Source organism: Notolepis coatsorum, assembly GCF_963971535.1.
Source record: "Notolepis coatsorum genome assembly, chromosome: 20".
Classification (NCBI taxonomy): domain Eukaryota; kingdom Metazoa; phylum Chordata; class Actinopteri; order Aulopiformes; family Paralepididae; genus Notolepis; species Notolepis coatsorum.
Genome location: NC_140184.1, coordinates 60,501,917 through 60,525,690, shown reverse-complemented (window position 1 = coordinate 60,525,690; position 23,774 = coordinate 60,501,917). Strand labels below are relative to the sequence as shown.

Below are 23,774 nucleotides of genomic sequence, written 5' to 3'. Positions count from 1 at the left end.
TGCAGACAACGCTCGCTGCAATATTATATATTATATATATATTAACAAATTGTTCTAAATAAATAATAATGATAATAAATTATTTGAAGTTTGGATTTTCTTTTTTACAACTGAGGTAGATTACATTTCTAGAGACTAAAGAACTGAAAAAAGGTACCGTTGGGTACTGGTATCGATTCACAGGTACCGGTACCGGTACTGGTATCGGTTCAAATGTGAATGGTACCCAACCCTAAACCCAAGCCATGTCCTAACATGTAAATTAATCACTCTCAGCTATGCCCCGATCACGTTTTGTGCCACCAATACCGATGACCGATCGTCGTGAGCCATATCGGTCGAATACGCGTCGAATCAGTGTTATAACTTAAGACATTGATATCAGGAGCTATCTGTAGCTACTGCTAGCCGGATATATAACGTTAATACAACGCCTCAGTGAATTATTTAGTTCAATGGGACATTTCGTTTTGAACAGTGAACTAACTTGCGCTAACGTGAGCTAACAGTGGTATCATACATGTCTCTACTAGACTATTGCTGGAGCATTTGTTGATATCAGGAGCTATCAGTAGCTAGCCGGCTAGATACCGTTCGGTTAGACAATGCCTCATCATGTATTAAACTAAAGGTGAATAGTTGACTGGGTCATTTTGTAACGGTAGCTAACGTTAGCTCAGGGAGACGCCGTCCTCCCGGGCCGTCCCACTAGACTAGACCCTTGTTTACATGCGAGCGGGAGGGAGGAGCAGACGCCGCACCACCCGGTGTCTGAGACAGAACTCAGCGAGTGAGATCGGTTTTGACGATCGGCGAAAATAAAGCATTATCACTGATCACCGATCGCATATTTAGGTAGCACTTTATAATAACACCCTGTTATAATACATTTATAAGGTATTTGTAGATAATGAACTAATCATGAACAAACCATTTATATACATTCATAAATGATTATTAAATCATTTATAACTATATTTGTATACCATTTACAAGGTATTTATAACGCATTAGTGGATAATGAACTAATCATGAACAAACCATTTATATACATTCATAAATTATTATTAAATCATTTATAACTATATTCGTATAACATTTACAGATTAGTTCTACATTATTTATAACTCATTATCAACATTGTTTGTACTTGATTTGTTCATCATTAAATAATGTTGTTTAATGTGTAGTAACACATTTGTAGATGCTTTGAAAAATGGATATGAAAAAACGACTATAGTGTATCTCCATTTATTTTTCATGTTCAACAAATGATTTGTTAAGACATTCATAAAACATTTATAAATCATTTGCAAATGCTATCGTGGGGGCCAATCTAAAGTGAAGCCTATTCATCATTAACAAGTGTCTAATACAGTTAATTATTTGTTTACTTTTTCATCACATGTTACAAATGTTGTAGGCAGCTTTCGGATACACCCTTCTTTGTGACATCAAACAGTGACAGAATTAGGACTAAAGATAAATGCAATTTTATTAACATATAAAATACATGTGCATGACATATAGTGTAACATTGGGGGGCACTAGGACCCAGGAGTAACCTGGCCAGGTATTGAAGAGTATCTAGAGAGGAAGTCTCACGCGAGCGAGACTTGAGGTCACGTGTGTTGCCGTCTGTTTGAATGGAAGCACAAGTTATCCGTGCTGCGTCTATACTTTCGCTTTTAATAAGGTATGAGCAGGTTAAACACCTTTTTTTGTTGGTAAATCTATTCCATCATTTCCGACCTACAAACAACTCTTATATGTTGTGTGCTCAGTGCTCAGTATGTATGTGATGACGACACGACACACAAGAGTAATAATTATTTGTGTCGTGTCATCATCACTGAGCACACTGAGCACACAAATGTAACGTTAGCGGCCACCACATCTACACGAACGTCTACACAACATATAAGAGTTGTTTGTAGGTCGGAAATGATGGAATAGATTTACCAACAAAAAAAGGTGTTTAACCTGCTCATACCTTATTAAAAGCGAAAGTATAGACGCAGCACGGATAACTTGTGCTTCCATTCAAACAGACGGCAACACACGTGACGTCAAGTCTCGCTCGCGTGAGACTTCCTCTCTAGATACTCTTCAATACCTGGTCAGGGTACTCCTGGGTCCTAGTGCCCCCCGATGTTACACTATATGTCATGCACATGTATTTTATATGTTAATAAAATTGCATTTATCTTTAGTCCTAATTCTGTCACTGTTTGATGTCACAAAGAAGGGTGTATCCGAAAGCTGCCTACAACATTTGTAACATGTGATGAAAAAGTAAACAAATAATTAACTGTATTAGACACTTGTTAATGATGAATAGGCTTCACTTTAGATTGGCCCCCACGATAGCATCTGCAAATGATTTATAGATGTTTTATGAATGTCTTAACAAATCATTTGTTGAACATGAAAAATAAATGGAGATACACTATAGTCGTTTTTTCATATCCATTTTTCAAAGCATCTACAAATGTGTTACTACACATTAAACAACATTATTTAATGATGAACAAATCAAGTACAAACAATGTTGATAATGAGTTATAAATAATGTAGAACTAATCTGTAAATGTTATACAAATATAGTTATAAATGATTTAATAATAACTTATGAATGTATATAAATGGTTTGTTCATGATTAGTTCATTATCCACTAATGCGTTATAAATACTTTGTAAATGGTATACAAATATAGTTATAAATGATTTAATAATCATTTATGAATGTATATAAATGGTTTGTTCATGATTAGTTCATTATCTACAAATACATTATAAATGTATTATAACAGGGTGTTATTATAAAGTGCTACCCATATTTATACTGATTATCGGCCGATAACGATCGGTGGCCGATCGATCGGGGCATCCCTACTCTCAGCACCTTTTCTTTTAGGTTCTATGTCTGTGGACAAATCAGCTGTGGTAATAGCCTGAATAATTTGAACTTGGCTGCTAATATTGAGCTCTCTACACACCATGTGCCTCTGATAACACAATTCTCCCTTAACGTTAAATTTACAAAGAAAATCTGAATTCTCCCCACTCTTTGCCACGATTCAGAGATTATTTATATAATGTACATCAAATGTGTCTTTATTGGTTTGAAAAAAAGACAAAAAACAACAACATAATACTGCAAATCCATTTGTAAATAATGTGTTGCAATGACGATCTATATACTCTCAACATGTTTTCCCCCATGAAGATAATTGTTATGTATACATCTAGATACTTTTAATATATACTTTTCTCAAGCACCACACCCATTTCTCCGAGGATCACACTTCACACAAAATAATAGAAAAGTTACACGAACACTTAAACTTAAGACCAATTGCACCAAAGACTGACATCCACAAATAGATAACATACTTAAACGTATTTAAACGTTTGTTCATAACCTTGACAGGCAGGATCTGGTTGGTTTACACAGGGTTCCAGTTCAGAAAAATATAACACGAAAATTCCATAAAACCTTGCATGAGAGTAAATAAGAATAAAATGCTCTTCATTGTTTCACAGAGTGGCAGAGAGACGCCTCTTCTTCAACATGTCGGAATATGATGACATCACACCTCGTGGATGGAATGTGTGGTTTGAAGTCGGGGGGACCTGTTCTACCGCTGTTATAAAATGAAGAATGTTAAGAATGGGTATAGGTGTCCTGAAGGTTTATGGATGGCTGCCTTTGCCTTTAAGGCAAGGTGGTAAGCCTGCCTCAGAAAAGTGTCCAGGTACTTTGGCTGAATGGGTTTGAGTTGAATCCAGCTGAATCCTACCATATGCTGTTGACTTCTCATTCCTATCATGACTGCCCATGGTAATTTTGTTTGAATAACATTTTCTTAGCATACCAGTTATGGCTATACATGTATGTACTTCTTTTGTTTATAATTGGATAATAGAAGATTCCTCCTCTTCTTCCTCGAGAGGGGGGGCAGGCCAGGGTGGTGTCGGACACTTCTCCTTGCTTACCTGGGAGTACACTGGATTCCACCCTCTGTCACTCAAACCCTCCACCACCTCCTCCATCAACGAGCAATCACTAATCACATCAATGCCCTCCTCTTGCGAGGAAGCCGGCTCAAGGTCGGCCATTGAGCTGTGTTCCAATTCTGGTAGTGAAACATCAGCCTCTGCTGGTAGATTTCCAGCAATGCTCCCTGGTTCTCCGATGGTGTCGTAAATGTGCTCGGGAGAGACTTCCAGAGCTGGCCCGGGGTCCTGGCTCTGTCTTTGCCCAAGGTCCTCTACTTCAGGAAGGATTGCAGGGCCGAACTCCTCTGGGGGCAGGAGTGTCTCCAGACCAGTCACTCCTGGGTCCAAATCAGTAACCCCTGGGTCCAGATCCATCACCACTGGGTCTAGATCCATCACCACTGGATCCAGATCCATCACCACTGGATCCAGATCCATCACCACTGGGTCTAGATCCATCACCACTGGATCCAGATCCATCACCACTGGATCCAGATCCATCACCACTGGGTCTAGATCCATCACCACTGGATCCAGATCTGTAAGCACTGGGTCTAGATCCATCACCACTGGATCCAGATCTGTAAGCACTGGGTCTAGATCCATCACCACTGGATCCAGATCTGTAAGCACTGGGTCTAGATCCATCACCACTGGATCCAGATCTGTAAGCACTGGGTCTAGATCCATCACCACTGGATCCAGATCTGTAAGCACTGGGTCTAGATCCATCACCACTGGATCCAGATCTGTCACCACTGGGTCCAGATCCGTCACCACTGGGTCCAGAGCAGTCACCACTGGATCCACATATGTCACCACTGGATCCACATCTGTAACCACTGGATCCACATCTGTCACCACTGGGTCCAGATCCGTCACCACTGGGTCCACATCTGTCACCACTGGATCCACATCTGTAACCACTGGATCCACATCTGTAACCACTAGATCCACATCTGTCACCACTGGGTCCACATCTGTCACCACTGGTTCCACATCTGTAACCACTGGATCCACATCTGTCACCACTGGGTCCAGATCTGTCACCACTGGATCCACATCTGTCACCACTGGGTCCAGATCCATCACCACTGGGTCCACATCTGTCACCACTGGATCCACATCTGTAACCACTGGATCCACATCTGTCTCCACTAGATCCACATCTGTCACCACTGGGTCCACATCTGTAACCACTAGATCCACATCTGTCACCACTGGGTCCACATCTGTCACCACTGGGTCCACATCTGTCACCACTGGATCCACATCTGTAACCACTGGATCCACATCTGTCACCACTGGGTCCACATCTGTCACCAATGGGTCCACATCTGTCACCACCGGGTCCACATCTGTCACCACCGGGTCCACATCTGTCACCACTGGGTCCACATCTGTCACCACTGGGTCCAGATCTGTCACCACTCGGTCCACATCTGTCACCACCGGGTCCACATCTGTCACCACTGGGTCGACATCTGTCACCACTGGGTCCACATCTGTCACCACTGGGTCCACATCTGTCACCACTGGGTCCACATCTGTCACCACTGGGTCCACATCTGTAACCTCCACATCTGTCTCCACCAAGTCCACATCTGTCACCACCGAGTCCACATCTGTCACCACCGAGTCCACATCTGTCACCACCGAGTCCACATCTGTCTCCACCGAGTCCACATCTGTCACCACCGAGTCCACATCTGTCACCACCGGGTCCACATCTGTCACCACTGGGTCCAGACCTGCCAGATCCATCACCACTGGATTCACATCTGTCACCACTGGGTCTAGATCCGTCACCACTGGATTCACATCTGTCACCACTGGGTCTAGATCAGTAACCACTGGGTCCAGAGCAGTCATCACCACTGGATCCACATCAGTAACCACTGGGTCCAGAGTGGTCATCACTGGGTCCAGAGCAGTCATCACCACTGGATCCACATCAGTAACCACTGGGTCCAGAGTGGTCATCACTGGGTCCAGATTCACCAGATCCGTCATCACTGGATCCACATGTGTCACCACTGGGTCCAGATCCGTCATCACTGGATCCACATGTGTCACCACTGGGTCCAGATCCATCACCACTGGGTCCAGATCCATCAACACTGGGTACAGAGCGGTTGCCACTGGGTCATCCAGTATGGCAGTGGTGGTAATAGGAGAGGGAGAGGCCTCCATCTCCATTAAGGCTGCGAGGACTGAGGACGAGAAGGGCTCACTCTCAGGGACAATGTAATCTGAAAAGAGGTTAAAAGAAATAGATTTTGTGACATACATAAACATACACACACGCACTCGCGCGCACGCACGCACACACACACACACACAAACACACATGTAAACATACACGTATACTTTAATGATGACTAGAAATAATTTTGTTAATTGTTTCCAAGGTAGGAAATGTGTACAAAATAAGGTTTGGTCAATGTTTTGACAAAATAGCCTATTGTTCTATATTTCCTATATTGGTTCAGTTTACACTGAAAGATTGTTTTAGCCTACATGCCAACATTATGGAAAATGCGCTTACCGTCTTCTCCAGAGTCAGCCAAGAATGTCCTCTCTGTGCGTTCAGTAGAAAGCTATCCGGCTGCAAGCTAGCCCAGTTTCTCACAAAGTAATGGAAGCGAATACGGACTACTAGCTTAGCTGTTGTCCAGAAACACCTCTCCCAAGTTTTAAGCTAGGCTAGTAGTCCGTATCCACTTCCATTAATTTGTGCTAAGCTACAGTAGGCTAGCTTGCAGTGAGATAGCTTTCTACTGAAGACACAGAGAGGAAATTTGTATCTAAGCATATTATGGTGTGCCCCTTTAGTTATTCTAACTAAAATGCTGTGGGTCCCCAAATCCAGTTTCCCATTCATTGTCTATGGAGCAGCTCCAGACTTTATACCTGATGACATTTCAAGTCTGACTTCTCTGGTTTCTGGCTTAGTCCTATGAAATAACAATAATATTGTAATTCTTAATTTGGGTGGTGTTGCCCTTTAAAGCGACACTATTTTAAGATTGGTTTCACTTTACCACAGGGCAGTTTTTTCTATCTCACATAAACTCACAAAATAAATTTGCAACATCATTCTGAAAAAAGCCTCAGTCTCAGAAGAAAAGGGAAACCAGTTTAGAAACTGGGTCAAAGAAAATGTTAAACTGAAGGCAGAAATTGTTGTATTACTCAATTTAATATTGCTGTATTACTCCATTTATCATTGCTGTATTGCTCTCTTTAACATTGCTGTATTACTCCCTTTATCATTGTTGTATAATATTACTCCCTCATTGCTGTATTACTCCCTTAACATTGCTGTGTTACTTTCTTTAACATTGATGTATTACTCCCTTTGACATTGATTTATTACTCCATTTAACATTGACGTATTACTCCATTTAACATTGATGTATTACTCCCTTTAACATTGACGTATTACTCCATTTAACATTGGTGTACTCCCTTTAACATTGATGTATTACTCCATTTAACATTGGTGTATTACTCCCTTTAACATTGGTGTATTACTCCCTTTAACATTGATGTATTACTCCCTTTAACATTGACGTATTACTCCCTTTAACATTGATGTATTACTCTCTTTAACATTGGTGTATTACTCCCTTTAACATTGCTGTATTACTCCCTTTAACATTGGTGTATTACTCTCTTTAACATTGACGTATTACTCCATTTAACATTGACGTATTACTCCCTTTAATATTGGTGTATTACTCCCTTTAAGTTATATTAGTATTGGCTGAGCGTATCCTTATCTCCTATGATACCTATTGTATCTCCCACGAACAAAAACTACATGCACCCCACCTGTATGGGGCTCCGCCCCCATGGTGGCACCGCCCATATAGCAGTGACTCTGGTCACCAAACATCCTTCCTCGCCAAAAAACCCGTCCCAGGAAAAGATTCCTCAAGAGGGAACTCAGGGCCGCGCAGAGCGGGACGCTCAGCCAATACTAATATAACTAGGTTATCTACATAACCTATCGTTATATGCCGTATTTGCTATCGCGTCCCGCTCTGAGCCTTATGAGATATGGGGAAGAGCGGACGCGAATCCCGACAAATGTACCCCCTGAGGACCCGTAAGCCACATCAAGGGGTGCGGGGAGCCCTGTCACCCCATCCTCCCTAACGAAGGGGGGGGGCGCAGTCAACTCCACCTGAAATGCGAACAAGAGGGAAACTAGAACCCCTTGAACACACCGTACAGGCGGAACCACGTGTGACTCAACACACTGTGGCCCATACCCATACACTCCTGCTACCCGACCAAAGGACGGGAAGCAGGAAAGGCCACAGACCCCAGAACCGCCTGGGAGACAGAACCCCCGGTCATTCGGCTCAAATAAGGGACTAAACACGTTTCGCAATTATGCCACATCAATGTGGAACGCCCTACCCAAAGCTGTAAAGGAATGTGGATCACTACCCACTTTCAAAACCTCTCTCAAGGGACACCTACGGGAGACTGCAATTCAACACTGGCCCCTGTAAATATCCTAACCCAATCATACCAACCCCCTCCAATGTACAGTCATTTACCTAGTATGGTTTTGTCAATAGTTCAATGTACAATTGTGTTTGTTTGTACAGTGTCTCCTCCCCCCCCCCCTCAATGTACAGTGTTACTTGTTTATACAGTATGCCCCCCCCCCCCCCCCCCCCCCCCCAACCACCTCCAATGTAAATTACCCAGTATGGTTGTCAATATCCCAATGTACCCAACCCCCCCCACCCAACCTCCAATGTACAGTTTCTACGTCAAATGTATATACTCCCTTTTCTTGACTCCTTCTGTATCACAAACAGTACTGTATTTGCAAATCTGGTATGTCATAAATGTATAGATGTAGCAGTACTGACTATCTGTATGTCATGTATGTCATATATGTCTATATGAATTGAAAATGGGGGACCCTGATGGAAACAAGACAAACGTCTTTCTCAGGTCTGCATCCCCTTAACAATTGTATGTATTGAGCCGTACTGTATTGTACCCATTCTGCAATCTGTTAAATAAAGTTTTCATTCATTCATTCATTCATTCATTTCATTCATTCATGTCCATGAGGTAAAACCTTACAAAGGAGCCCGGGGAGGACCATGAAGCTGCAGCACAGATGTCCTCCACCGAGGCCCCACCCAGGAGAGCGGCAGAGGCAGCCACCCCACGAGTGGAGTGCGCCCTGATGCCCCCAGGGGGATCCTGCCCAGCCAACGTGTAGCAGAGGGTAATACCCTCGCACAACCAATGGGACAGGCGCTGCTCCGACAGTGCCTTACCAGCACGAGCCCCACCGTAACAGACAAAAAGCTGGTCGGTAACCCTGAAGTCCTGAGTACGGCTGAGGTAAATCCCCAAGCACGGACTGGACATGACAGGTGAAGGCCCGCATCTAACTCACTAGTGTGAGGAGGAGGACGAAACGCCTGAACCACAATATCCCGGGAGCGGAAGGAACTCCGGATATTCTTAGGCACGAAAGCAGGATTAGGTCGCAGAGTGACACCGCAATCGGTCCAAAAAGTCAGGCACTCTGGACGTACCGAGAGAGCACAGAGCTCACCTACGCGTTTAGCGGAAGTGACAGCCAGTAGGAACGCGGTCTTGAAGGACAGCTGTCCCAACGGCGCCTGCTCGAGCGGCTCAAACGGGGCCAAGGACAACCGACCGAGGACCAATTGAAGATCCCAAGTCGGAGCCAAGGAGCGTTGCACCGGCTTAACGCGTCGAGCGCCAAGCAGGAACGCTTCACAAGAGGGTGGCTGAACAAGACATCCCCTCAAACCCCTCATGATAGGAGGATATAGCTGCTGCATATACCCTCACCGTCGAAGCCGACAGTCTATCAAGGAGAGGCTGGAGGTAACTAAGGACAGCATCCAGGGGGCAGGAGACTGAGTCCCAGCCCCCCGCCTTACACCACACTTGGAACATACGTCATCTGCCCGCGTAAGCGTGACAGTGGAGGGAGCATGCGCATTCCAGATGGTAAACCCATCAGGATCAAGAACCTGCGCCCCTCAGCGTACCCGTCCCAACAACTGACCTAACAGATGTATGGGGAAGAATCCCTGGCGGCACGGCATCGGTCCCAGACCTGCCTGGCCATGTCCAGACGTAATCCTCACCCGTCAGGATGAGGACCGCCCCGCGACAGTACACCTGCACCCACATTCTCCCTGCCGGGGATGTGGGGAGCCCTCAGGCCGCGCAGATGGAGGACGCCCATAGCCAGCCGCCCGCCGCCTGGCGCAGACAGGGGGAGCGTACTCCTCCCTGTCTGTCGATACACGACACTGACGTCGTATCGTCCGTCCTGATCAACACCATTTGTGGACCAGAAGGACCGCTTTCAACACCAACACATTGAACGTAGCGCAGACCGGGCAGCATGGTTTGCCAGCTGCCCCCTACTGCGTTGGCCCGACGCGTCACCAGCGAGGGAGGCGTCGGTGAAAACGCGACGTGAGACAGCGCCGTAACCGTCCTAGGACGGAACCTCCCGAGCGTGTTGACAACACGCTCTGAGATGGATGCCCATAGCCCTCCAACCGTTGACTGGGAAGAGGAATACTCTACATCCAGTAGAGACCTGCCTGGTACGAGACCTGACGATCCACCTTGACCGCGAAGGACCAGAACGTCATCAGGGCAGAACACTCCGTAACCCCGGACGACGCAGAGGCCCCAGTGCGGCCTCCACGCACTTGGTGAGGATGCGGGGAGCCAGAGAAAACCGAACGGCAGCCTCTGGTACTCATACGCTAACCCTGCAAAGGAAGCGTAGGTAAGCCCTAGGATGGAAGATCGGGGATGCGCATACGCATCCTACAGGTCTATGGAGGAGAACCAGACCCCCACCTGACAGTGTTCAACAGGTAGGAGACGATCCAAAAAATGCTGAACCTTCCCATGGGACAGGTCCAGCCTGGGTCTTACACCCCTCCCTCCCGACTTCTCGGGCAGAGAACACCGGGAGGAGAACGCCACGACGATGGATTGCTTCGTCCACAGAGATTGGATCTCGTCGACCAGAGCTGTCACAGCTGGAGACCCCGACAATAGGGTCTGTACCAAACCTGAAAACGGGTGGGGTTGTGTAAACTCAAGTCCCCGCCTCAGCGTTCTCTCCATCCACCTCGACATATGGTACTGCCGTAGTCATATGTGACGACACTCCCAACGCACCCGCCGTCACGTGGCGCAGGTCCGCCAGGAACTGTAGATAGTTGGCCCGGTCCCCCCGCTGTGCGTAGCCAAACCTGGAACCGTGCAAGGAGCGCGTTCCGTGTCGGAACACCTAACCCTGACACCACCCACGAGGCAATCGCACCCAAGGGGGAACCCCGACAGAAAGGGCCGGTCTGATACGGGGGGCTTCCGATGAAAAAAGCCCCCCCACTGAACACCCCTCCAGAACATGCTGAAGGAGTTGTTCTGCAGCCGGACATGCAAGGTGTAAGGCCCCCATGGGTTCCTACACACCGTAGCCCTGCAGTGATATTACTACCACCCCAAATCATGTGAGCTGCGACCACTTGCCAATATTTCAGGAGTGGGAGGTGGGAGGCACCAACATGATACCTGGCCTGGCGAAGGCGAGGCCGGGGAAGCCCGCACTGTGTGCCTCAAAAGGTTTCGAGCCCCCCTGCTGACAACACTTAAGTTGACAGACGTAACACCAGGCTCAACCAACACAGTTCAAGGTGTGGGAGCCGCTTGACAGCACAACATTCTCACGGACAGACCCAGGCTCAGCCATAAACTGGGTGTCAGCCCCTGTCCCCATGAGAAGCGAAAAGGGGGGCCGCCCACGCATCAACGAAGGCACGCGGCCCGCAGCCAAAGGAAACAATCAGAGCCCACTTCTTCCGCTGGTGTTGGGGAAGGGAGTGATCGGAGAGCGGGCTGCTCGCGGCAGGACGGTGACGGCTTGTTTGTTCAAGCCGAACCCATCCTACATGGCCGATCCCTCGGCCGCCAAGGCTGTCGGCCTTGTGGACACCTGTCGAATCAACGCCCAGGATACCTCTGGCGGGGGAAAAACATGGCCGCCTGTCGAGGGCCCCGTCATCGCCGCTGACGAGGCCGTGCTCTCTCTTCTTCTGGCTGCGCGGTGTGAGGCGGTGTAGGGCCTAGGACAATACCGCCCGCGCTCCAGCAGAAGACCAAAAATCCCCTGCGGAGAGGGGAACCCTGAGCGGTTATAGCTTGCGGCTGGGTCAAAGCTAATAACGTCAACAACCTTGCGCGATGTGTCGACGTCGGCTGGCCCTCAAGGCCCCTCCACCAGACACCATTAAAAAAAAAACAAAAAAAACAGCAATTCGAACACAGTTCTAATCGTTGCCAATTCCATACCGTGGCGGTACAAGCCTTAACAGCCCACCAGCCACTCGCCAGGCCGACCCACCCATGGCGTCGGCCGGGCGGGGCATTGTTTCAATATGTCAAAAACAAAGGACTGATGTTAACACGGAGCAACTGATGTTGCAAACAGCAACCTCCACTGTGGTGTGCACCATGAAAAGGTTAAATGAATAAAAGAACTAAACCACAAAATACTGTAGAATGAGCAAACCCATACACACAAAGTTAAGGGGAGACGGACCAGAGCGAACTAGTCCCGCCTTCATTCAAAATATTCACAACAGGACACCAGCCCTAGTTTAGCCCATTTACCAAAAAAGGTAAACAAAGCCCCCCCCTGCACTACTCCCCCAGTATACCGATTGACCGTCAGTATGAATGGTTGAGAGGAGAGAAAACTGTAGCAAGACAGACCTTCTCATAGCAGAGTGACAAAACGAAACAATAGCCCACTACACAGGGCCGCCTCAGGGGGTGGGGGGCCTCGCGTCTAAAAACGCACAGGGCCTCACATTTCTCCCAGGCGGCCCTGCCCTTATACTACTGCAGCTTAGCGCGAGGCGATGTGGGACCCAAAACAACAATTGCCTGCGCACAGACACGCAACATGTTTACCATGTCGGCTGGACCCATAGCCCCACTACCCGACGCCAACCCAGATGGGAACACCGTTCAACAAACCCCGCCGGAACACAAGGTAACATACCTGGCTAGGAACCTAGCCACGGCCTACCCTGTTGTCAACCCATTTACCCGAAAAAAGGTAAATAGGACTCAGCAAAAAAAACCACAACAGCTACCGACTGACCTTCATTGATGAACCGGGCAAGAGGAGGGAGAGTGACAACATCTAACAGCGTAGCAATTAGCAGTAGTAATAGCATGCGGCATTAGCGATAGCATGTAGCATAGCATTAGATGTTTTAGCAGCACGCCCAAGACAGCTTGGAAACCGTTCCCTGCAGTGAACGTTCACCAAACCATCCTGCCCCCGGCGCCAACACACAACATGGTTGTGTAACAAAACAAACCAGCATTACTAACACTAATAACCATGCCTGAAAGACACAGGGCCTACCTGAGTACAAGCTGGCCCGACAGCCAGTCTTGTACAGCTGAACCTCGATGTGCTGTCATCAACGAGGAACATCAACATAGGCCTGTCGTGTCGCCGAAAACATGCGTCGAAGATGCCAGGGGCCAGCAACCTCCGGTAAGCCCTCAACATTATGAACCTTCCTTAATCTTTTCATCCTACTAGTTATCGTATGGTGCACGCATCCAAGTACGCTGGGACGAAAATAGAGGAAGGATGTTTGGTGACCAGAGTCACTGCTATATGGGCGGTGCCACCATGGGGGCGGAGCCCCATACAGGTGGGGTGCATGTAGTTTTTGTTCGTGGGAGATACAATAGGTATCATAGGAGATAAGGATATCTCATAAGGCTCAGAGCGGGACGCGATAGCAAATACGGCATATAACATTGGTGTATTACTCCCTTTAACATTGATGTATTACTCCCTTTAACATTGACGTATTACTCCCTTTAATATTGGTGTATTACTCCCTTTAACATTGGTGTATTACTCCCTTTAACATTGATGTATTACTCCCTTTAACATTAACGTATTACTCCCTTTAACATTGATGTATTACTCCCTTTAACATTGACGTATTACTCCCTTTAACATTGATGTATTACTCCATTTATCATTGCTGTATTGCTCTCTTTATCATAGTTGTATAATATTACTCCCTCATTGCTGTATTACTCCCTTAACATTGCCGTGTTACTTTCTTTAACATTGTTGTATTACTCCCTTTGACATTGACGTATTACTCCATTTAACATTGATGTATTACTCCCTTTAACATTGCCGTGTTACTTTCTTTAACATTGATGTATTACTCCCTTTAACATTGATGTATTGCTCAGTTTAACATTCAATCCAATCTAATCCAACTTTATTTAAATAGCACGTTTAAAACAACAAAGTTGACCAACGTGCTTCACAATCAGTCAATAATATAGCAAAAAACACAGACTAAAAACAATACAATGCACACAGAACTACAAACAAATTACGGCAGCAGACTGTACATTATTTTTAAATGCTACAGTAGGAAGAACAGATGTGTTTTAAGATGGGATTTAAACATTGGGAGCGTTGGGGCCAGCCTAATGTGGGGGGGGGCAACTCGTTCCAGAGTTTGGGGGCTGTAACCGCAAACGCACGGTCTCCCCTGTTCTTTAGCCTGGAATTGGGGACAACAAGGAGGGACTGGTCAGCAGACCTCAGAGACCATAATGGGGTGTAGGGGTGCAGGATCTCGGTGAGGTAGGGTGAGGCCAGACCATGTATTGCTTTATATGCAAACAACAGGATATTTCTTTTTTTGTATCTACTTTTTCTCCAATTTTCTATTTTTTGCCCATCCCAATTTCGTATCGTCCAATTCTACCGTCCCCTGTCTCGAACGCTGTTAGGCCATGCCTCCCACAAGCCGGCTGCAATGTGGACGAAGCCTTACATCACGTGTCCCCTCCGGTACTCGAGGAAGCAGCCGTCGCATCTTTTCACCTGCACAGCGCAATCTCTCAGCGTCGGGGGGTCTGCATCTGCGTGGGAGGGACACGCCGCCCCCGTCGCTTCCTGATTCTGCTGCGCAGGCGCACCAACCGACCTGTAGGAGTCGCTGTCCACAACGTCCGATCCCCACCCATCAGCTTCCCACCCCCTAACACTGCCAATTGTATTAGTATGAACGACCAGCCAAGCTGATAGCAATGCGGAGAGCTGGGCTCGAACCCAGCGTCTCCGGCATTGGTGGTGAGCGCCTTGCCCACTGCACCACCTAGCCGCCCCAAACAACAGGATCTTAAAATGGATCCTAAACTGCACAGGCAGCCAATGAAGGGATGCGAGGACAGGAGTGATGTGCTCCCGTTTGCGTGTCCCTGTCAACAGCCGAGCAGCAGCGTGTTGGACCAGCTGAAGACGTGACAGCGAGGCCTGGCCAACGCCAACGTAGAGCACGTTACAGTAATCCAGCCGTGTTGTCACAAAGGCATGCATAACTCTCTCAAAGTCCTTAAAGGAGAGAAGAGGCTTGACTTTGGAGAGTTGATGTATTCCTTTAACATTGATGTATTACTTCCTGCCATGGTAACACCTACAGAGTCACATGTCTCACACAAGATCTATCAGACATAATTTTTACCTTCCACTACCAAGAACCAATCTTCTAAAGAAAATCTATCATATACAGAGCCACCTCATATTGGAACAACTTGCCTATCTATCTTGTTTTGTCTGGTTAGAATTCTTGCTTGCTTTTTATTCATCTGGTTAGACTAATGGGGATCCAACTAAACTAAACGTTTTTGTCTTTTCACTGAGACAGTGGGGCAGCTGGAGAAGGAGACACAACAGGGGAGACAGAGAAGGGCATGGGGACTTTTTACAGGGGACATTACAGGGGACATTACAGGGAACATTACAGGGGACATTACAGGGAACATTACAGGGGACATTACAGGGGACATTACAGGGAACATTACAGGACATTACAGGGAACATTACAGGACATTACGGGGAACATTACAGGACATTACAGGGAACATTACAGGACATTACAGGGGACATTACAGGGAACATTACAGGGGACATTACAGGGGACATTACAGGGAACATCACAGGGAACATTACAGGGGACATTACAGGACATTACAGGGAACATTACAGGGAACATTACAGGACATTACAGGGAACATTACAGGACATTACAGGGAACATTACAGGACATTACAGGGGACATTACAGGGAACATCACAGGGAACATCACAGGGAACATTACAGGGAACATCACAGGGAACATTACAGGACATTACAGGGAACATTACAGGACATTACAGGGAACATTACAGGACATTACAAGGAACATTACAGGGAACATCACAGGGAACATTACAGGGAACATCACAGGGAACATTACAGGACATTACAGGGAACATTACAGGGAACATTACAGGGAACATCACAGGGAACATTACAGGGAACATTAACATCACAGGGAACATCACAGAGAACATCACAGGGAACATTACAGGACATTACAGGGAACATTACAGGGAACATTACAGGACATTACAGGGAACATTACAGGGAACATTACAGGGAACATCACAGGGAACATTACATGGAACATTAACATCACAGAGAACATCACAGGGAACATCACAGGGAACATTACAGGGAACATTACAGGGAACATCACAGGGAACATTACAGGGAACATCACAGGGAACATCACATGGAACATTACAGGACATTACAGGGAACATCACAGGGAACATCACAGGGAACATCACAGGGAACATTACAGGACATTACAGGGAACATCACAGGGAACATTACAGGGAACATCACAGGGAACATTACAGGGAACATTACAGGGAACATTACAGGGAACATTACAGGACATTACAGGGAACATTACAGGGAACATCACAGGGAACATTACAGGGAACATCACAGGGAACATTACAGGGAACATCACAGGGAACATTACAGGGAACATTACAGGGAACATTACAGGACATTACAGGGAACATCACAGGGAACATTACAGGAGACATTACAGGGAACATTACAGGGAACATCACAGGGAACATTACAGGGAACATTACAGGGAACATTACAGGGAACATTACAGGGAACATTACAGGGAACATTACAGGGGACATTACAGGGAACATTACAGGGAACATTACAGGGAACATTACAGGACATTACAAGGAACATTACAGGGAACATTACAGGGAACATTACAGGGAACATTACAGGACATTAAAGGGAACATTACAGGACATTACAGGGAACATCACAGGGAACATTACAGGGAACATTACAGGACATTACAGGACATTACAGGGAACATCACAGGGAACATCACAGGGAACATTACAGGGAACATTACAGGGAATATTACAGGGAACATTACAGGGAACATTACAGGGAACATTACAGGGGACATTACAGGGAACATCACAGGGAACATTACAGGGAACATTACAGGGAACATTACAGGACATTACAGGGAACATTACAGGGAACATTACAGGACATTACAGGGAACATTACAGGGAACATTACAGGGAACATCACAGGGAACATTACAGGGAACATTACAGGGAACATCACAGGGAACATTACAGGGAACATCACAGGGAACATTACAGGGAACATTACAGGACATTACAGGGAACATTACAGGGAACATTACAGGGAACATTACAGGACATTACAGGACATTACAAGGAACATTACAGGGAACATTACAGGGAACATTACAGGACATTACAGGACATTACAGGGAACATTACAGGGAACATTACAGGACATTACAGGACATTACAGGGAACATTACAGGGAACATCACAGGGAACATCACAGGGAACATTACAGGACATTACAGGGAACATTACAGCGAACATTACAGGGAACATTACAGGACATTACAGGGAACATCACAGGGAACATTACAGGGAACATTACAGGGAACATTACAGGGAACATTACAGGGAACATTACAGGACATTACAGGGAACATTACAGGGAACATCACAGGGAACATTACAGGGAACATCACAGGGAACATTACAGGGAACATCACAGGGAACATTACAGGGAACATTACAGGGAACATTACAGGACATTACAGGGAACATCACAGGGAACATTACAGGAGACATTACAGGGAACATTACAGGGAACATCACAGGGAACATTACAGGGAACATTACAGGGAACATTACAGGGAACATTACAGGGAACATTACAGGGAACATTACAGGGGACATTACAGGGAACATTACAGGGAACATTACAGGGAACATTACAGGACATTACAAGGAACATTACAGGGAACATTACAGGGAACATTACAGGGAACATTACAGGACATTAAAGGGAACATTACAGGACATTACAGGGAACATCACAGGGAACATTACAGGGAACATTACAGGACATTACAGGACATTACAGGGAACATCACAGGGAACATCACAGGGAACATTACAGGGAACATTACAGGGAATATTACAGGGAACATTACAGGGAACATTACAGGGAACATTACAGGGGACATTACAGGGAACATCACAGGGAACATTACAGGGAACATTACAGGGAACATTACAGGACATTACAGGGAACATTACAGGGAACATTACAGGACATTACAGGGAACATTACAGGGAACATTACAGGGAACATCACAGGGAACATTACAGGGAACATTACAGGGAACATCACAGGGAACATTACAGGGAACATCACAGGGAACATTACAGGGAACATTACAGGACATTACAGGGAACATTACAGGGAACATTACAGGGAACATTACAGGACATTACAGGACATTACAAGGAACATTACAGGGAACATTACAGGGAACATTACAGGACATTACAGGACATTACAGGACATTACAGGGAACATTACAGGGAACATTACAGGACATTACAGGACATTACAGGGAACATTACAGGGAACATCACAGGGAACATCACAGGGAACATTACAGGACATTACAGGGAACATTACAGCGAACATTACAGGGAACATTACAGGGAACATTACAGGGAACATCACAGGGAACATTACAGGGAACATTACAGGGAACATTACAGGGAACATCACAGGGAACATTACAGGACATTACAGGACATTACAGGACATTACAGGACATTACAGGACATTACAGGGAACATTACAGGACATTACAGGGGATGCTACATTACAGGGAACATTACAGGGAACATTACAGGGAACATTACAGGGAACATTACAGGACATTACAGGGGACATTACAGGGGACATTACAGGGGACGCTACATTACAGGGGACATTACAGGACATTACAGGGGACATTACAGGGGACCACTCCATTAATTTGTGAGCTAGGCTAGGTTGCAGTCAGATATCTTTCTACTGAACGCACAGAGAGGAAATTGGTATCTATCTTCTTGTCTGACTCTTGAGTCGTTTAACAGCTCAGGTGTACAGCAGTTGAGTTTGATTAGTGCAAGGGTTAGTCTCAGCCCATGTAGGTCTGTATGAGTAGGAGAAGACATGATGAAGACGTACCAGTCACAGGTTCAACTTGGGGTGAAAAGCTTCCAATCTGCAACACCCCAGGGGTCTCATTGCTGATCTGGGCCACATCTGTAGAGTTACACACACACACACACACACACACACACACACACACACACACACACACACACACACACACACACACACACACACACACACACACACACGCACACACACACACACACACAGTAATGAAACCATACCCTGCTCCAACCTAAAGGCAGATCACTTCATATAATATGGTTGATATCCTTCACATACTCCTTGGGAGTAGGTCATTCATCCAACCAACCAAACGTTGAACAGGTTAGCTAATTATTTAACAGCTGAATTATATTCAAGTACTTAATCATAATATAAAACAGAGATGCACATGAAGAGTGAAGATGACCTAGCTGGTAGGGTGTTTAGTGCACCGGGGCATTGCTTGATTACTGACAACAACAACAACAACAAACAACAAAATAAAGATAGACAGACAGACAGACAGACAGACAGACAGACAGACAGACAGACAGACAGACAGACAGACAGACAGACAGACAGACAGACAGACAGACAGACAGACAGACAGACAGACAGACAGACAGACAGACAGACAGACAGACAGACAGACAGACAGACAGAAACAAACCAACCTTGCTGCTGTGGCGCCCCCAAGTGGCTCTCCCAGGGAGTGGACCAGGCAGCATCATCCTCTCCAGGGCTCAGATCAATCACTACAGAGCTGCTCTCTGGGATGAGCTCTGGACACACAACACACAGCTGTCTGTATCACATCTCAAACTCTAAAGGTGTGGTACTGCTTACAGCTGCAAGTTATAAAACTTGTGTCTGCATGTTGTGGTGTGGGTTGAAACCCTTTGGTTTGTTTGGTTGCTTTCCAACCAAACAACTCAGAACCCAACAATAACTTCGACCATGGAATTCTGTAAGTAAGATAATGCGTATGCATCGATTACACTAGTGGCAAGTATTTCATACCACTTAATGACAAAAACTACAAACTATCCCTTTAAAATAAGCATTTTGTGATTATTCAATCTTGAGATAGGGGGCCCTAAATAAGATTAAAATAAAGAAACAGCCCTGGTAATGAGCACTCTGGCTTCCTTTCAACAGCCATCCAACATTATGAATGACTGTTCGTTGTCTCTCACTGACATTCATCTGAACATTTGGACACAGTGTGCTACTCACCATTCTCATCATTTATAATCTCATCGATCAGTGGGTTCTCTCTGGCGGCGCAAGCATCCTCCAGCTTTACCTGCAAAAAAAACAACCACTACAACCAAGGTACCAACAAACACATGTTTGTTGTCTTTAAAGGGATAGTTGTGATTTTAGGAACCCCAGCTCTATTTGCTACGTTACCCATGATGTTGTTGATCAGTAGAATCTGTTCTCAGCACGATCCATGCTGTTCCTCATACTACCCCCAGCTAATTAGCCACAAACTATGTCAATGGGGTCAAGCTCCTGTGAGTAAAAGCTGACTGAGGACAACTGAAATAAACTTTGTGTGCTCTATGGAGTAGCCTACTCTAGATTTCAGCTGGCCTCAGTTAGCTTGTACAGACAGGAGCTTGACACCATTGATGTTGCATTGGTTTACTAGCCGGAGCTATTATAAGGAACAGCATGCACTGTGCTGAGAAAGGACAGACATTAATCGACAGAGATAGGAAATAGGGCTAGGGTTGGGTTTGTCCATTGCTATTCTTTTTCAATGAAGCAACTTTTAAGCTAGCCATTCGCCACTTTGGGAAGACTTTTCTTCTGACACCTACATTTTGACTACTTGATTGACCTGATTATCTTTCAACCCAATCATATTACAGTTATTTTTTAACTTTTCTAAGATTTTCTATTCTATTTTCTTTTCTATTTTTTTTAACCCCACCCTTCTCTCACCACTCTGATAAGGGAAGATGGGGTTTCCTCCACTTCAGAATCCCGCCGCAGCTCAAATGAATGTCTGGAACAAACAGAAGACAGGGTGAACAAAGAAGGGATAACTTTAACTTCTCTTACTGGAATGAAGAAGTACATTAATCTTCTACCAGTCAGAACAAAACAAACAAATAAAATAAACAAAATCGGCAGAGCTTGTAACAAACAAAACAAAATAGGCTAGTGTTGGCATTTCGGAGGGCTACTGTATGTTGAATTCTCCCAGAGCTATTAATAATAATAATAAACTTTATTTGTATAGCAGTTTTCATAAAAAAATTGCAGCTAAAAGTGCTTCACAGCAGCAAAAAAAGACAGGCATAAAATGAGCACAAAATTGGCAGATCAAGAGCAATGCATAAAGTGTAGACATAAAGTTATTGAATAACTTGAATGGTTATCCAAAATTGTTTTTACTTCATGACAGCAATCAGTTTGTAGGTGTAGCTAAATGATGGATATCTCATTTTTAAATGAATCCCTTTAATTACAAATAATAAATGAACAGGATCTCTCCTATCCCTTATGAGAAAGTGTCATGGTATTTAACATTTAAAAAGTGTCATGGTTTGGTTATTTTGGTTGTGACCAAAACAGATGTAAATACCAGTGATATGGTGGTTTTAACTGGATTATTAAGAAAAAGTAACCAGGCGGCTGGGTGGCGTAGCGGAGATTGCGCTCGTCACCAATGCAAGAGACTCCGGTCTCGACTCCCCGAGTCGGCATTGCCTGCGGCTTGGGTCAGTCGTCATACTATCTCAATTGGCAGAGGTAGCGGGTGGAAGTCGATGGGTGGGGATTGGACGTTGTGGACAGCGACTCCTACAGGTTGGTTGGGTGACGCCTGTACAGCAGAGACAGGAAGTATCGGGGGCAGCGTGAGCCTCCCACGCGTTACTCCTCGCCACTGAGAGTCCGCGCTGTCTGGTGAAAAGATGCGACAGGCTGCCTCCTCGTGTACCGGAGGGGACACGTGATGCAAGGCTTCTATCCTCACTACAGCCGACTAGAGGCATAGTCTAGCAACGTTCAAGACAGGGGAGGGGAGAATTGAAGGGGAGAATTGGCAATACGAAATTGGGATGGGAGAAAAATAGAAAAATAATAAGAAAAAGTGGATCAAAAAAAGAAAAAGTTACCAAAAATACATAAAAAGTATAATTTCAATATATTTAATCACGTCTTTTACCACACAAAGTACAATTTAAAGGGGCACTTCACCAAAAATCAATGCTGATGGGTAGTAGGGTTAGTAGCTTCTTTCTGATTGTGTAGATGCCAATTCAAGGGTACTATGACTATGCGTGCACCTCATGGTACCAAAGCACCTCAAAGGCGCTTAAAACAAAATTACAAACATCACAAAACAAACTGGTCAGACTACTACTTGACCTGAACCCCAGAACACACCTCACCCCTGCCCACTTTGACAACCTAGGATGGCTTAGAGTAGACGACAGAGTACAGCAACTTGCAATGGGCCTGGTCTACAAGATACACTATACGACCGGGGTGCCCATGTACATGTCAAAATACTTCCCAAAGGTCAGTGAATACCACAACCACTACACCAGAGGAAGCTCAACAAATCATGTTAAACCCAGATTCGGCTCAAACAAGGGACTAAACACGTTTCGCAATTATGCCACAACAATGTGGAACGCCCTACCCAAAGCTGTAAAGGAATGTGAATCCCTGCCCACATTCAAAACCGCTCTTAAAGAGCACCTACGGGAGGCTGCAATTCGAAACTGGCCACCGTAAATGCCCAAAACCCCCACCACCTCCTAATAGACAGTCTCCTCCCCACCACATGTATTATTCCCTCCCCGCCGTATGTATATTTCTCTCCCACCCACCCACCCCCTCCTAATGTACAGTCCCCTCCCCATCATATGTATATACTCTGTCAGGATCTAGGGGTAACAGTACTGTATATTTGAATACCGTTTATGTCACAAATGTATCAGTACTAAATACCTATATGTCCCTATGCCATAAATGTCATGTATGTTGTGTATGTCATAAATGTCTATATGAATTGAAAATGGGGGACCCTGATGGAAACAAGACAAACGTCTTTCTCAGGTCTGCATCCCCTTAACAATTGTATGTATTGAGCCGTACTGTATTGTACCCATTCTGCAATCTGTTAAATAAAGTTTTCATTCATTCATTCATTCATAGATGCTGAGGGTAGTAGGGTTAGTAGCTTCTCTCTGATTGTGTAGATACTGAG

General features: G+C 45.4%; 1 protein-coding gene across 1 annotated transcript in view; it reads right to left on the bottom strand.

Annotated features, from left to right (window-relative positions):
- Nucleotides 1-3,101: 3,101 nt before the first annotated feature.
- LOC311246973 (uncharacterized protein) overlaps nucleotides 3,102-23,774 on the bottom strand; it is a 35,901-nt gene continuing 15,228 nt past the window's right edge. Inside the window, exons 3-7 of the mRNA XM_084337247.1 lie at nucleotides 21,494-21,557; nucleotides 20,777-20,846; nucleotides 20,215-20,322; nucleotides 19,568-19,645; nucleotides 3,102-6,254 (exon numbers count right to left, since the gene is read on the bottom strand). Of these exons, the coding sequence (XP_084193373.1) occupies nucleotides 3,913-6,254; nucleotides 19,568-19,645; nucleotides 20,215-20,322; nucleotides 20,777-20,846; nucleotides 21,494-21,557 (2,662 nt within the window). The 3' untranslated portion in view covers nucleotides 3,102-3,912. The remainder of the gene's footprint in view (nucleotides 6,255-19,567; nucleotides 19,646-20,214; nucleotides 20,323-20,776; nucleotides 20,847-21,493; nucleotides 21,558-23,774) is intronic.